At 35.0% G+C, this 16,333-nt stretch overlaps 1 protein-coding gene across 1 annotated transcript in view; it reads left to right on the forward strand.

The window, feature by feature from the left end:
• The window catches only part of LOC115447471 (optomotor-blind protein), a 124,989-nt gene that overhangs the window by 83,073 nt on the left and 25,583 nt on the right, over positions 1-16,333 (forward strand). Inside the window, 1 exon segment of the mRNA XM_037436766.1 lies at positions 12,853-12,948. Within this exon segment, the coding sequence (XP_037292663.1) occupies positions 12,853-12,948 (96 nt within the window).

The raw sequence follows: 16,333 nt of genomic DNA on the forward strand, positions 1-16,333 counted from the left end.
CACAGATACACCAAATCCTAGATTAACACATAGACTATTTCATTCCAGAAATTTTCTCCCATATGGATTGTTTCATCTAATTTTTACATAGATGGCGCTGTTCGTTTAGAAACGTTTATAACGGGAAAGGCTTCCCAAGCGACCAAAGCCGAAGCAACTGATCTTGCACAATTCTTACCATTGTATAAAAACAAGTGAAATGCGCAACCTTTGTTATCCTCAACGATTCACCGACCTTTAATCGAAATTAAACGCAACCGGCAATTATCGACGATTATTCGCAATAATTAAATTAAGCACGTAAAATGGCTATAAATTTAATGGACCAGTTATTTTTTTGCGCAGTATGTATCTTTAATACGTTTTAAACCCTCAAAAAATTATTGTGATATTTTCGACGTTATTTGGTTGAGCAATGCTGGCCACTGGTTTTTAGGGCTCCGTACAATTAACCCTTATACGGTCACTTTTCGTTTGTCTGTTTGTTAAAATCGTTTTTCTCAGAGCGTAGAGCTAGCAAGTTTATGTCGAATATTCGGGACTATGTTTTCTTTGTGCTGTGAAAGTTCCATCGCAAAATTACACTTATAATGTCACTTTTTGTCCGTGTTTGTCTTTCAAGGTCGTTTTTCTCAGGAGCGTAGAGCTAGTAAGTTAAAGTTTATGTCCAATATTCGGGACTATGTTGTCTTTGTGCTGTGAAAAAATCAAACGTGTAAGTCAGCATAATCATAAGATATGACCGTTTATGTTGCGTATTTTCGCATATTTTGCGATTTTAAATAGGAATCAAAACCTTAGGTTACTTCCAGTGGACTCGGAATCCCGAAATTTAGCCACACGCGATGTTTTACGACACATGTAAAGAGTATTTTGAAAACCGTAGAAGTATACTTTAAAAAAATACAAATTAACTATTACAAACTTATTATCTGCGGTTGGTGTAACAGCCGTTTCTAGAGAACGAACGGCAAAATTAAGTTTGTCTAGTTTAAACTTACATACAAGTTTGTACGGAACCTTCAATGCGCGAGTCCAACTCGCACTTGTTCAGTTTTTTATGACGCTATAGGAAATTGATCACGTGGTAAGGAATCATCAGCATCCAGCATCCATCCTTGGTTATTCAAGAACAATAGGCCGGGCTACGACTTTTAATCAAGTATGGTAAAGTAACGTCACAGCGCCTGTTTTTAAGCGGAGTGAGGTCAAGATGATTATCACTCACTAGTCGATACAATTATGCCGGCCTGTTTAAAATTTCGTTATAATACAAGATATAAATATCTGATGTTACCGGTAATGTCACTGTTAAAATAAAAAGATTTTAATTTCTGCATCAATTCTGTGAAACTGTTAAACCATCTCTTAAAATTCAAGCAATCAAAATCAACTATATGGTACTCAATAGTTTCAAGTATTAAATTATATTATGTGCTGTTATTTGTGACGCGTGGAGTAGTTATAAACACAAAATATGTCACAAATTTCAATAAACAGAAATCAACAATGTTTTTAGTCCTTGTGACCTATTAAAAAAAAAACTATACAAAAAGGTTTCACAAAAAATATGAACTAGGCGTTGCTCGCGGCTTCGCTCGCATGTAAAACCTTTATCGCTACAAAAGTCCCTATACTGTGGCCAGCGCCATATACTTAAAAATTTAATTATTTCCCGTGTTAGCAAATTAACGGGATATAGTACCGCATTAGTAAAGTAAGATGAAATATGAATGTTTTAATACAAAACTTTTTAAGTAACCTTCCATTTTATTGTTAACCAAGCTATAGAGTTGGTAAAATAAACCCGTGTCTATGGTTCATTCACAAGAGTGTTAGAAGCACTCGGTGCCGCGATTGCCATAAGGATGAAGAGATAAAAGCAGAGTGCGCCCGGCTGAGTGTTTTTATATGTTAAGGGGCGGATTATAACGGTGTTTATTGGACTGCGGCCAACCGGTAGCCGTTTGATGCGTTCGATTTTTGATTTTTTTTTGTTGTTAAATATTGTGTTCGAAATTTGAATTTTGACGTATTCGTACCACAGATTATAACATTTGTGGATGCATGTAGTCTGATACTGTTACAGGTTGTATTAAAAATATTTTTATGATTACAATAAAATTAAATTTGACCATACACGTTAAAATTGTTTTTACGATTATAACAAGTGCGTACTCAAAAAGCCGAAATTAACAATTCGAACTTAAAACACATTAAACGAGTCGCGTCCACGTTTTACAATATAATAATTTCAAAACTCAATCAGATGGTCGATTGCGAGATTTTCAAATGAAACCCAGCCGTCATTGCGCTCGTCCGCGCCTTTTCCGTTCTTACGCATGCATAAATGGAGAAACCTGACCGAACATTGTGCTCTCCATTAATTGAATTGCAATAATAACCGCGCGAATAAATTCACATGAGTCCCGATATACGCGGCATATAAAGAGCTCTTTATGCCAAACAAATCGGCCTCCTTTGAGAAGTTCAAACGCGCCGCACACGAATAATCGCGTTATTTTATTTGTCGTTATTTTGTTTATCGCGGCCATTGAGCGAGCGGCAGAGGCGCGCTGTATGAACCCACCCGCGCCGCGTCTCCACGAGCCAATGTGCGCAATTTGTTGCACATATTCTGCTTAATTTATTAAGTTTAATGTGTACATGCCTTTATATCGGCTCGACAAATTACATTTCTCTTAATGATGTTTTATACATAGATGTTGATGTCAAATACGATGGTTCAAGTTTGCGCAGCGCTTTTGTGCGTTTTATGTTTGATAAAAAATTACAATGTGCTATTTTTTTTTATTATTAAGTTATTTTATGGCCTAATGGAAATAGTGTTACTGCTCATTGTAGCATAAATATATATATATATATATATATATATTTAAATGCTTTTAAGCATAAAACTACGTACAGAAATGTAATGGAAAACTGTTCTAATAGTTTCAAAGTGATTTTAACTATAGTTTACATAAAATTTTGTCGTTGGATACGTATTCTAATAATCTCTACGAATTGCAGGGTTATTTATCATTAATAGGGTTGTATAATGTATATATCGTTGATAATGTGCCCTTCACAACTAGCGGAAATGTTTCTCATGTTTATGATTTGAATGTTATTGGAATACTGGCTTGAAATGCAAAAAGTATTTAAAAACCTGCCATGACCCATCATGTTTAAAAAAGGAATTGTCCATGAAACTAGCAACATAGCTTTGAGAAACTTAGCTCAGTTATCTTACATAACCGCTAATGGCCAGTATTTTTACTAAATAAAAAAATCTTTTGAAATATTCATTATTTGATTTTGGGGCTTTACGTGTAATTATAATCAGTTAAATATAATAAATATATTTTTTTACATTTAATGATACATTTAATAGCGACACTATAGCTTTAAAAAAACTGTTCAGTAGTGTCAGAAATTACGATTTACGAACTAAACATACATTTTTTTTTTCTCATATACATTTTTTATGTATTAACCATAAAGGCTGTTTACACCTACTTTTAATTTCTAGGTGTTTGTCGAGTCTGCAAATACTTTCGCCGTTCATTATTCTATGCCTGTGAACATAAAGTTGATAAAAAATTGTCATGTAAAACTCAAACGGGCTTCAATGTACATTTCCTTATGGTTTTCCTTGATTATTCGCATCATTTAAATTATAACTTATATTGTAATTGCATGATTAATATAATTTAAAGTGTTAAGTTGATGAAGAATTTTTATAAAATCTATTTATTATACTTAAAAAAAATGGTTATTATTTACCTATACTTTTAAAGCAAAGTATAATGTGAACATCATTATCTAAAGCATGTATCAGAAATCAAAGCATGTTCTGCGTAGCCGACGGCATTTTTCGAAATATGGCGGACGATCATAAACGTCAAAACTCTAGACCGGCTTTGTACTAATGAACCGCTTGTGAAGCGACTGACTACGATTTCAATCCTAGGCAAATATTTCTGCAATATAAATAAGTTTTGTGGAAAATCTTACAGTATTCCTAAATAACTCATGTTCCTTAGTCAACATGGTCGACTTAAATAAATTCTCAAGGTTAAACTTGGGAATCGAACTCAGCTCTATACAGCTACTTACCTGGATTTTTACACATTATCTCAGAGCTCATAAATCGAATATCGTCGCAGTAATCTAGCCACTTGGCGGGCCGCTTCAATTAACATTAAAACGTGTTCAAAATCCGGCAATTAAAGAGATAACGCCACGCTTCTGGTGGTCTCTGGCACTAAACGTAAATAGTAGATGGGACAGGGGTGGAATCAGGTAATTATAGTGTGGTCTATGTTAGGTGACCCCCAAAAATTCCTATGGTGATATTAAGGCTACTTTCCGGTTTAAGAAGGGAAATTTATTTTGATTCTCATATTGTTTAGTTATTTAAATATGGGTTAAGTTAGGCCGTTGGAAAACTAATCGCCAGTGTGAAACGCAATAACACAACAGCTTTTATTTTCCGTAAAACTGTAACCGCCTTATTCATAGACATTTTTTATTTAAAGACGAAGTATTGCTGTGATAACAAGTCTGTTTCTCAGCTTTGTTTATCTGACAGCCAATTAGGTTAAAGTTGTATCTCAATATTAGCCAATCAAAACGGCCCTATGTCTACGCACTGCGAAGGCTGCCATGTCGTTAGTACTGAGAAACAGACTTGTTCTAGCAATGCTCCGTCCTTAGCTAAAAAAGTCTATGAATAAGAGGGTTAATCTATAAAAATCTCATCACGATTTATGTCATAAACATACTCTACAATCCATATCTATCATCATTATTACCTTATTTATCCCCCAAAACTTAAATTGCCCCCCAAAACCCAAAGTACATCCACGTAGACAGTAGCTCGTCTTTATATGGAGAAAGTCGAAAAGTATAAGCAATACACATTAAAGTAATAAAAAAAAACATAGCTCTCAAATATTATCAGCTAATAAAATTACTGATTGCTTCTGGCCATGTTTGTTTATTTGTCGCTTTTAACATTTTAAGGTGGTATCAAATTTTACTGGATTGATTTTAATGGTGGGTGGATACATTTTATATCCGCCTGGATAGCGACCACCGTACTCAAGTTGTTAAAACCCGTCATAGTGGTCCACGTAAAATCGCGTTCCGGGATCAGCCTGTGTATATCCGGTTCCAACAGGCCGGCATAATTGTGTCGACTGCCGACGGGTAATCATCTCTCGTGAGTCGACATTCTATTGGACCTACTCCACTTAGTATCTACAGTGAGATCACTTTTCCGAGCACGTATGTAAAAATTTAAGATTCTATGTGCGTTTTAACTTGGTGCGAAAAAGGGAGTATATTATACCTGGTGGTTATATTATAAAGTTATTGGAGATATTGTGTCGACCGACGGCTAATTAATTTTGAATCCAACATCTATCGACGATCGAGCCTTTATAATAAGTTTTGTAGTACCACTGTTTTGTTTATTTCGTTTGCACCGTATTTATTTTCAAATTATGTTTGATAGAAGTATATATATTTTTTTCTTTTCTTTACTTATCATGGTGTGGCCAAAAAAATTCGTATTTGTAATATAAATAAATACTTCCAATAACTGCCAATAAAGACATCATCAATTTAACAATTTACAATATCCATCGTAAATTTAGAAAAATTCCAATAAACGTATTTGAACGTTAAAATAAACTAGCGACCCGCCCCGGCTTCGCACGGGTGCAATGCTGATACTAAATACACTACAGAAAAACTGTGAACGTTGTATATAACAACATAGCGGCCCGCTATGGCTTCGCACGGGTATAACATAACAAAATAACTGTATTTCTCCACAATTTAATGGATGTTATTATACATATAAACCTTCCTCTTGAATCACTCTATCTATTAAAAAAAAACGGCATTTCTGATATATCTCCTAAAACACGTATAATGAACCCTAACTTATAATAGCGATATTTTTATTATTAACACAGCGGCCATTGCAAGGCGTGACGTAATAACTTAAGCCTCTAGCACACTGTGTTGCAACTAATCCGCACGCTATTGTGTCAACCCCCTTAGTTATGTCACCCTAGTTCGAATTCCAGTGTACGTTATTACGGAGGGATATGGTTGAAAATCGCGCTGTAAGTTTTCTAGAGGGCTTGATTTGAAATTAATAATAATTTTTCAAAGTAACGTTGGCTGGGTGCATCGGCAGTTACAATTTGATTCGTTTTTATTTAACACCCCTATCGGATATGGTGGGATATTTGTATAACTTAATTTGTTAGATTTTTTAGTTTTAAATTCCGTAGGAAGCCATATTATATTTAGTTTCAATACGGTTTATATTTTTATTTGATCACGTATACTTTTTTTTATAAATATGAAAAATTGTAGGAATTGAATCAGCATATTTTTTATATATTTTATTTGTTTCATATATATTTTAATTAATAAACATTTTAGACAGATTTCCAAGTACAGTAAGTATCTCTACATCTTAGAAGCGATTTTGAAAAATCTTGATTCCAATGTATAGTTTGTAATCGCAATTTGTAATATATGTTTATAGATTAACTCTCAAAACAAATTTAATTAACACTTCAATCAAATGTAGCCTACGTTAAGTGCATTCGTTTCTACCTCCTTAGAGAAAAAAAATAAAATTAAATACTTTATTTATCATGTAACCGAACATAGCTGCACCTATGATACGTCAAAGAAAGTTATAGAAAAAAAAAATACTAAATTATAACAAAATTATATAATTACAGACATTTTAAGTTAGGAATAAAATTAACAAAAAACAGAAGGTAAACAAAAGCAGCCAGATCGGGCTGGCAGGTGAGTAAAAATTAAAAAATAATCTGTCGCAATCCTCATCAGTGAAGACTATATGACCCCTAGCCTAGCTGACCTATCAACCTTATTTTATTTTATCCGTGGTGCTTTATAACTAGCTTATCTAGTTGTAAATGTCCCTATCCTTGAGGTTATAACGCCTCCTTAGATCATGATTTTGTCACCCGCATTGCTCTGGAGGAAAGTGGACCATTAATATTTCCAACTCCTCCCTATCTTTCTATTTGATTAATTTCGTTGCGGGATAATGACATATTAGTTTTCCCTGAGACTCGCCGAGCTTCACTGCTCGGTGTCATAAAATGCGTGCCACTGCTGATCCTGGCAATTAAAAAACAACACCATATATCTAACTGATTTAACTGTCCCGCTTTTAACCACATATTTCAATTTAGAGAAATTAGACTATCCTTGCGATCAGGCGGCAAATATCACCTTTAAAACAATGTTGATTAAGGCGAAAATTGGATGCCTTAGCTACACTCTCGACCCTTGTATAAAGGCATAACGTGTTTAATTTTTTTATAACAATAAATATTTTGAACCATTCCATTGAACTTTTAAATAGTAAGTAACATGTTTATTTTAACATGGAGTCAATATGTTACTCTACCAAGTTTCATTACACTTCGCTTTCCTTATGCCACGGAAAATCACATTTCCAGGAAAGCCGTGTGAATCATTTGAACGTGGAAAACTCCTCCATGACAATTTTTACTAATGAAAATAAAAATGTAAGGGTGGCATCCAGTACAATAGTAAAGATATGGCGAGGTAGCTTCGTATAGCTTTTGGTAGAATTTTATTGATGTGTATCGCTTTCTAGTATTTAGATATTTGCTAAACAACATTTTTCATTAACTAAAATATACGTGCTATGAAATTTGCTTAACATTTGTAAGATAAAAAAGAAAAAATGCAATGATGTCGTTTTCATTTCTTTAGGCATTCAAAAAAGAGGACTCTGCAATTAAAAAGTTATATATCAGGACATTTTAGGACGAACCACTGTTAAAACGATCCATTCCCATCAAATATATACCTTGTCGTTATATAATTAATGCAAGAGATTATAAGAGAGATTTTATAAGCACTTCTGGAGCGTAAATAATAGATGCCCTATTTTAAATTGCAATTATATAAGTATTAAATCGCTTACCACACATCAAAATATACCGTCTTATCCATCAACAAAAGATCCCAAGCTATAAGTCTCAATCATATATCAAAAAACCATCAAAAAAATATCCGAAGCGACATGTCGCAGTGGAACACAACTTCTCTTCCTTTCTCTAGCGGCGAGGGTGACAATGAGATCGCCGTTCCCGCGCCGTGATTGGCCCGCCGGCGTGACGTCACAGGGCGTCCGGTCACGCCCCGTTGGCATTACCGGATTAGAATGTCCGGTATTGTACAAAGATGTCGCCTGTTCGATACCTACATCGGATATTCCCTTTGAACTGGTTTTTATGTTGAGAAACTATTTCGTAGCATTATAAAAGGCATCTAGAAGTAATGTAGCTATTTGATGTATTAGAATAGATACGTTTTACTTCAAAGTTATTAAAGCCACTGTTACATAAAGTATTGGAGGTAGATTTGACTAAATCTTCCAGAACTAACTTTCTGGCGTGCAAAGACGTTAAACAGTAGTTATAGAGCGAACGTCAGGACTAAATTAAATTGCCCAAAAAATACAATTAGTAATTGCTACGTCTACTTTATAATAATCATTTCGTATTAATTTATCTTTACTACTTTCTTACATCCTTGTTGTAAATGTTATAGTTGTTGTATAATGTCCTATTGTTGGGCAAAGGCTTCCCCAAGATCTTTACATGAATCACGATCCTGCGCTATACTGAACCAGTTATTTTGAAATGATTCCAGTTCGTCCCGCCATCTCTTTGGTCTACCTCAACGCCTACAAGCCTAATTCACATTAGGTAATAGTAGACCTAAAAAAGTAAAGGCTATTGAATTTTTTGTATACTATTTTCACACTAGCAACATGGTCACATGATTAAATGACCTTATAGGCCATAAATATTATTAAATTCCACAAAAAAATGGATACATTATCACGCTTCAAACCATAAGGTATAAAATTTTAAAGCATTTTTACTTAAATATATTTTGCATCAGGTAGAGTTCGCTTTTTATAAGACTAAACTTATAAAACAGAGCATACCGCGAGAATATCTTTCTGATCTACTTATACTTTTATAGTCAAGCGTAAAAATTAATTCAAAATATGTTACCCCAACAAATACTGAAAAAAGAAAAACATTTAGGCCTCTATAATTACATAAAAAAAAATATAACACTAGAATCTAACATTTAATTATCCATCGAAAAACAAAACTACAATTGACATGTTATAACCAAACGTCTTTCTTAGAAAGTGAGGAACTGAAACACGTCGAAAAACATATAGAAAGCATGTAGGTCGCATTCCGAGCCGGGCTGGCCCATGAGCCGACGTAATTGGCCCCGGCGCCCGTCTCTGGCCATTTTGTTCATTTTTGGCCCTTGGACGGCCGTTCCACTAGTTTTTTTGCCCATCGTTTGTTGGTTTTGGGAATTAGCATGTCTTATTAGCATAACTGTCTGATAGCGCGATTGCTGTTTTAGCGGCTCGCTTCGGCTCGTCTTAACATTTGCATTTGTTTTATTGTCAATGTGTTTGAGTAATTATATTATGTAATTAGAGGATCTATAACTTATTAGACTATAGATATGAACCTAGAAAGTTGTACTCGTCTACAATACAACTTGAAACAAAGATTGACTTATTAGAACCGCAGTATTCTTATAAGACAAAGCGAACGTCCGTAGAGAACAAAAACATTAACATAGAAAAGTAACATCTCGTGTGTTCTGTGCCAATCGAGTCTCGTCAAACACATGCGATGCCATAAATCAGCGGGAGTGGAGGCTGGCCAGGCACAAAGCCGCGCCGGTCGGATAATGTATGCGTCTGCGCGCCGGTCACCGAATCGGTAATATTGTTAACAGGGAGTAAAATAACAGGAAACAAAAACGAGAATTATGCATCATCTCGGGAATTTCTCAATAAGACGTGCGGTGGTCGCGGGCGCCGCCCCGCCGCGCGGTGGCGCCTCCGCCGCGTCCCGCCCGCGAGCGCGTCGTCCCTGTCGCGCGCGGGTGGTCACCATCGCACCACCACGCCACCACGACCCAGTCCTAAACATATCGAGCACACAGCTCGCAGGCTATATCATTAATCTATTACGCGGATCCGGCGGGCCGCGTGCGCATGGTCGTTTTTTTCCCTCTCGGATAGAGTCGGCCGGCGGGCGGCAGGCGGCGGGCGGCGCGGCGGCGCGGCGGTCGGCCGGTGAAAGGTAACGATGGTATGAGAACGATATTCGGTTTTATGGCGCTTAATTAGCGTTGATCTTTCGCTCTGTCGGCGTCTCGTCGCGGAGGGCTCGCCATATAAGTCCGTCGTTCGCCTTTATTGGCTAATATCTCGGGACGGGATCGTAGATACTTCAACTAGATGTCATGCGGTTTGCGGGGAGTAAAAAAGCATTATTCAAACAAAGGTCCGTCACGGCTCGCGGTCGGAGCTCGGTGTGGTCGCGCGTTCATTGTCTGCGTGGGCAGCGGCGGTGGAGCCCGAGCCTGGAGGCGGCGCAGTCCGCGCCCGGGGCGTCGCGGCGTCGCGGCGGGCGGCGGCCGGTCCATTCATACATCCACAAGTGCCCGCTAATTACAGCCTGCGCGCGGCTCCACTCTCGCGCCGATCCTCCGCTGATTAAGTTCTTGACATTATACACACTATAATAACAGGTTCTCGATGATTGTATCCGTTGAGATTTGTCAACGGGAAGGTTTCTTCAATTTCGCATAATGCCTCGGGAAAATTGTTAGTTGTGGAGTAAATAATAGAATTTATATTGCCGGGCTGCCGATACCGCACGAGCGTAATGCTCAGTCGAACAATTTCGCGTAAACACCGCTCACACGGTTGTATATTAAATTCTGATGTCGTGCTATTAAGTTGTAAAACGTAGGCTCTGCGGTTTTTTGTCATTTACTTGTACAGAATTTAGAAACAATGTTACTTATTTATAAAACGACAAATTGTAGAAAATTCCGGAATTGTTATGCCACAATCATGCCGAGATCTAAATCGCTTAACATCTATATACGCAATTAAATATATTTCAGCTATTTTAAATATTTGAACCGGGATATTTGAAAAATCGTATTAACATTACTATTAAATATTGTAATGTATTGCACTGACAAGCAATACAATCAGTGGCGTAGCTTCCCTTAGACGGGCCCCTAAAATTTTTAGGGGCTCTTAAGCGCATTGCGAACTTTTGGGCGCCTGCTTAGATTAAAGTATGGCCAAGAAAGGCCCCTACACCTTAGGGGCCCCGTATACCTAATACAGCTGATACAATAACTACGTCCCTGAATACAAGCTTAGTTAATGCCTAAAACATGTAGACGAGTGGAATAAATTACAATATTTTACTGCGATGTAATTGCCTAGTAACGTTGAACTAGCTACTGACAAGTCTAGCCCTAGGGCAAGCCACTATATTAAACTGTCATGGCGAATTATCATATTACGTATTGACGTGTCTATTTCTTGAAAAAGCCTTGTTGTCAGTGTTACTTTCCGTATTTACATTATTTGATAGATATTATAGTAGAACGTTGAGGTTCTAACTTTAAATTGTGAATCGTCATTTTTGATATGAAAAGGTTTTTTTTTTTTTTTTTCAGAAAAAATCCTCTTATTTTATAAATAATCCATACAAAGACATAAAATTTCTGAAATGTATTATTACAATATTAGTATTTTAACAATGTATAATTTGCATTGAAAGTGTTAATTGCAAGTAAGGGTTAATCACACACTAATAACTATGTAGGAAAATTGATATCCAAGGTCTTAAAAAATCCATACTAATTGCCGTGTTTACGTTTTAATATAAGTAATTACCGTCTTTTTGTACTAACGAGTCGATACTCACACACTATAAAATATCTATAGATACTTCTTTTATTTTAAACAGAAAAACATTCGAAATTATTATTCTATTTATGAATATCCGCAGCACAAGCGTTCTAACCTCCTTCGAAAATTAATTTACAATACATTCCAAATTCAAATTAACCAATAACCTATTTCACGGAACGTTTCCAAAAACGCAGTATAGTTTAACAAAACAAACATTCGTAAGTCAAATCATAAATCATGGCATGAGGTGCGTGGCGACGTCGGCGCTGGCTCGGTTATTAAGTTAATTTAGCACTCTCGGAGAGTATCTGCTCCGCTGCAGACACTGTTTGTTTTGCGGGCGAGAACTTTACACAACCTATCATTATGCTCTCGTTATACTTTTTCAACGCTGAGGGATGGCCAACCGTTTTTTGTTGCGTTTACTTTTTGAAACGTTAACTTATGCGTTTTGAATGTTTACAATGAATGTAGGTATTGGAGTTATAGTTTCTAATGTGAATGATTTTGTTTGTGCAATGATTGTTTTATTTTGTATTGTTTGTGACTTATCTAAGTATTAGTGCTTTTTTATTTCATTATTACTGTTAACTGCTAATCATGATTCCAATTGTACTTGGATTGCTGTAAAATAATATTAAGTATTAAATGGGCAAATTTATATTAAAGAACAAGGTAATTTTTATACGGGGCTTTATTTTTTTTATAAATCGGTAACCTGATAACGATGTGACCGAAAGTTGACAACAACCGCCAACATTAAGTCGATCACGCCAGAGGCGCAGGCGCAGGTTACGTTAAAACTTGTTATTATTAATAATATTACTCATTCCGCTTACTACAGCTCATTTTTTTGCCATGAGCCGTTGTTTCTACTACAGGACCTTCCTCGTAGAGTGATACTTCTATTCCTGTCGCGTGCCACGCGTTAACAGCCCGTATTGCTAGCATACTAAAGTACATTTTTCTCTCCTTCGTAGGAGCTCATCTATAGCCAAAGTCAACGGATGTTATCAAAGTTGCTGTGGCCCAATCCAGCCCCTAGTGCGCCCAGAGATCCCCACTCAGATCATTTGGTTAGTAGACTTTGATTTTTTTACTCTACGAATTAGTGTGGAAATTTAATTGCGCTGAGCTGTGTGATTGAAATGATCCACGTTAAAATAATTATGGATATTTATGTTTTAAATATATAGAACAAGAATATCTATTATATCTCTACTACTGAGGTTACTAAAGAGGACAGATGGTTTCCTTCGTTCATGTGAAAAAACACATAGTTCAATATTCTTAAAAGGTAAACAATTAGCGTAGAACAAGCAAAAGCATATAATTAAAAATCTACTTAAAGGTTAAATGTACCATGAAAAATATGACCTAGTAAATTCCGCAATATAAAAAATACAAAAAGAACATTTCAAAAATCAGCCATAGACAAAACAGTTACAAGTAAATTAAAAACCAACCGTCAAAATATTTTCTGGCGCCGCCCTAACTAGAAAAAAAAATGATGGTCCAAATCATAGCAGATGTTAATGATTACATTATTTATGGCTGGGCCTATTACCGCTTCCCGTTTCTACTGGCTGGTTAAAAGGTTATTCGATCGTGTAATTTTTAATACGAGTTTTAATATTGTTAGCTTTGGGTGTTTCCGCCATTTATGATTTCACATTTTTAAATTTTTATATTAAGTTGACGAAATAGGATTCAATGGTCTCACACACAAAAGACAATTCAAATTTAGAATAAGTAGCAATTTGATTCATAATACTGGCTGGAACAGTAATACATAGAAAAAAAGTTATGATATATCTACCCATACGCATACCTAATTACATTTTTAAAAATCGAATGTTCATATTGCAACGCGGTCAAATATTCACTTTTAAAAAATTGGTAGCCCTCTTTTCCCAGTGTAATAAACACAATTTCCATAAAAACCTATCGCTCAATTGCTCAAATTTATTCATAAACAACGTTCGCTATCTAATTTTAATCTTTACATGTTTAAACTCGGTGTATAATTATTATAATTTTTTTTGGTAGACTCAAGATTTTGTAAGACAAAAACACTTGTGGGTGATATTCATAAAAAAGATATAATACAACGAGGCGTTAATGACGACGTGAAGTTTGTAGGAACACCATCATTTAAACTTAGAAAATGCTTATTTCGAAATATTTTTAGGTAAAAAAATATTTGCACTTTAATTTGCACTTTATACTTTGTAAGGAATTTAATTTTGAGGATAATAATCTTTTTATGTACAAATAAATTTATAAAAAAGAGTATTGTTATAACGACTATCTCATATAACGTCCATGTTTGGTGGTCACTTGAATGTTGTTATAAACGAATTTCACTGTATATAATTGAAGTCTATTATGTATAACAGCAATAATTAAACATAGGTTTTCGTGTGGAGTTAAATGTGTCTATATCGTTTCAAATGCCTATAGCCACAAAGCTATTAGGAAAGCAAAATATGTTTTTACCAAAATAGAAAATCGTAAAATTAACAATAAACTGTAGGCAAACCTTGCTACTACCATTCTGGCATCGAATAAATAATAACCTTAAAATAATTGGTATAGAGTCGATTTTCACACATATTTCTTGTAACTCAAAAATTATACTAAGTCTTACTACATAAATAAAGCGACCAACAACTTCACACAAGTCCGCACGCCTTCGCAGCACGGCCATGTTGAATTACCTATTTAGTACTTATGACACGATACACTAATTAAATGACTATAAATCTATAACTCATACCATGTCGGTACACTTACTGAATTATTTAATAAATTAACTAAAATGGCAAGGAATTTCAACCAACTTTGTCGCTCTGTTTCAGCTTGTTATTTTATTCCAGACATTTGTCTTGTTCACAACTCTTAATGAGATAAATGGTTCTTACTTTGTAAAATCTAGAAATATTAAACGAAAAAGGTTTTTAAAAAATAAAAATCACACGTACATTTCTGAGTTCGCTCCGCACATTAAATATCGAAAACAAAATGATAATGTATGAACTATGATCTCAATCTATTATAATGTAAAATTAAAATTGAACGTACTTCTATAATTATAAAAATACTATGAGCTGATATTTTAAATTCGTTTCTCAGTAAATTTTTATAAAAAATGACAATCTCGCGTTTTAAATTTCGAATTCGAACCTCGTTTGTTCGTACTGGCCAGTAATTGTTTCCAAGAATAGTCCCGAAGTGTCCATAACCGGGGCCACCCTAAATCCGAGTAACAGCCTGAGGCGCCAGCGGTCATCACACCAAGGTGTCTGCTGCCTAATTATATGGACGAAAAACACCTCTACAACATCAAATATTTGTTAGCCATGCGATTTAACGCAAATTAACTTTTATTTCATTGTTATAAGATACATTTTGTGATGAGTTTTTATACGCTCGTTATAGAGATGATGTATTAAGGTTTAAAGCAAATCGTACGCACATCGGTACACGCAACATTGATTCGTGCGTTGGATGATTGATTTGTTATATTAATGAAACGTTTGAATATCGCAAAAACCTTTTAAATACTGAATGTAATTAACTAAACAATTTTCGAACTAGTTACAATATTAAACTTAATTCTCCATACTAGTGCTGATATTTCACATAATAAAACATATAATAAACGTATATATGCATAATACTAAATACCTTCGACATAAAAATCGAAAAAACAAACAGGATTCAATAACCAAGGTTTAACTTCAATTCAATTTATATTGTATCTAGAAGGCTTAACTTAATCGAACTAATAAAGTCGGAAACCACTCATTATCTAATACGAAATACCACACAAGCTGATAACATACTGCAAACTCTAAGGTGGTCTCTATTTTAATTAAAGCTTTGCAATAAACAAGAATTGTAGTAATATACGGATAAGTTTAATTGCTGTAGTACTTAGGTAAATAATTCTTTAATCTGTATTACGTCTTCCGTTATGTAAAATAAACCTTGGAGCAAAGGAAAATATTTTTATATATATCTATGGTGGAATACAATCATGGAATAATAATAACTTATTTTATGTAGAAGTAAAAATATTCGTTGATTAAGTAATAAGTCTCAAAAGTGAGATAGACATATTTCAGGATATTATCTGTTAAGTTAGTTTTATAGCAGATTGCGAGGTGAAAAATCAATCAATAATTAACCACACAACTTTTTAGAACTATATATTGTTATTGATTTTAAAATCGTTTTGAATAGGGCCTAATTTAAATTTTTCAAACATTTTCTTTTGAACAAACTGTGCAATTGATATATTTTCTGTACGAAACAACTTCTGGTGGTAGGTCTATCATATGTGAGGGCCGCCTGGATAGGTACCACCGCAATGTCTATTTCTGTCGCCAAGCACCAGAATGTAACCATTATTGTGTTCCGGTTTAAAGGACATTGTAGCTAGTGTAACTACTGGAC

This window comes from Manduca sexta, chromosome 9 (assembly GCF_014839805.1).
Source record: "Manduca sexta isolate Smith_Timp_Sample1 chromosome 9, JHU_Msex_v1.0, whole genome shotgun sequence".
Taxonomy (NCBI): domain Eukaryota; kingdom Metazoa; phylum Arthropoda; class Insecta; order Lepidoptera; family Sphingidae; genus Manduca; species Manduca sexta.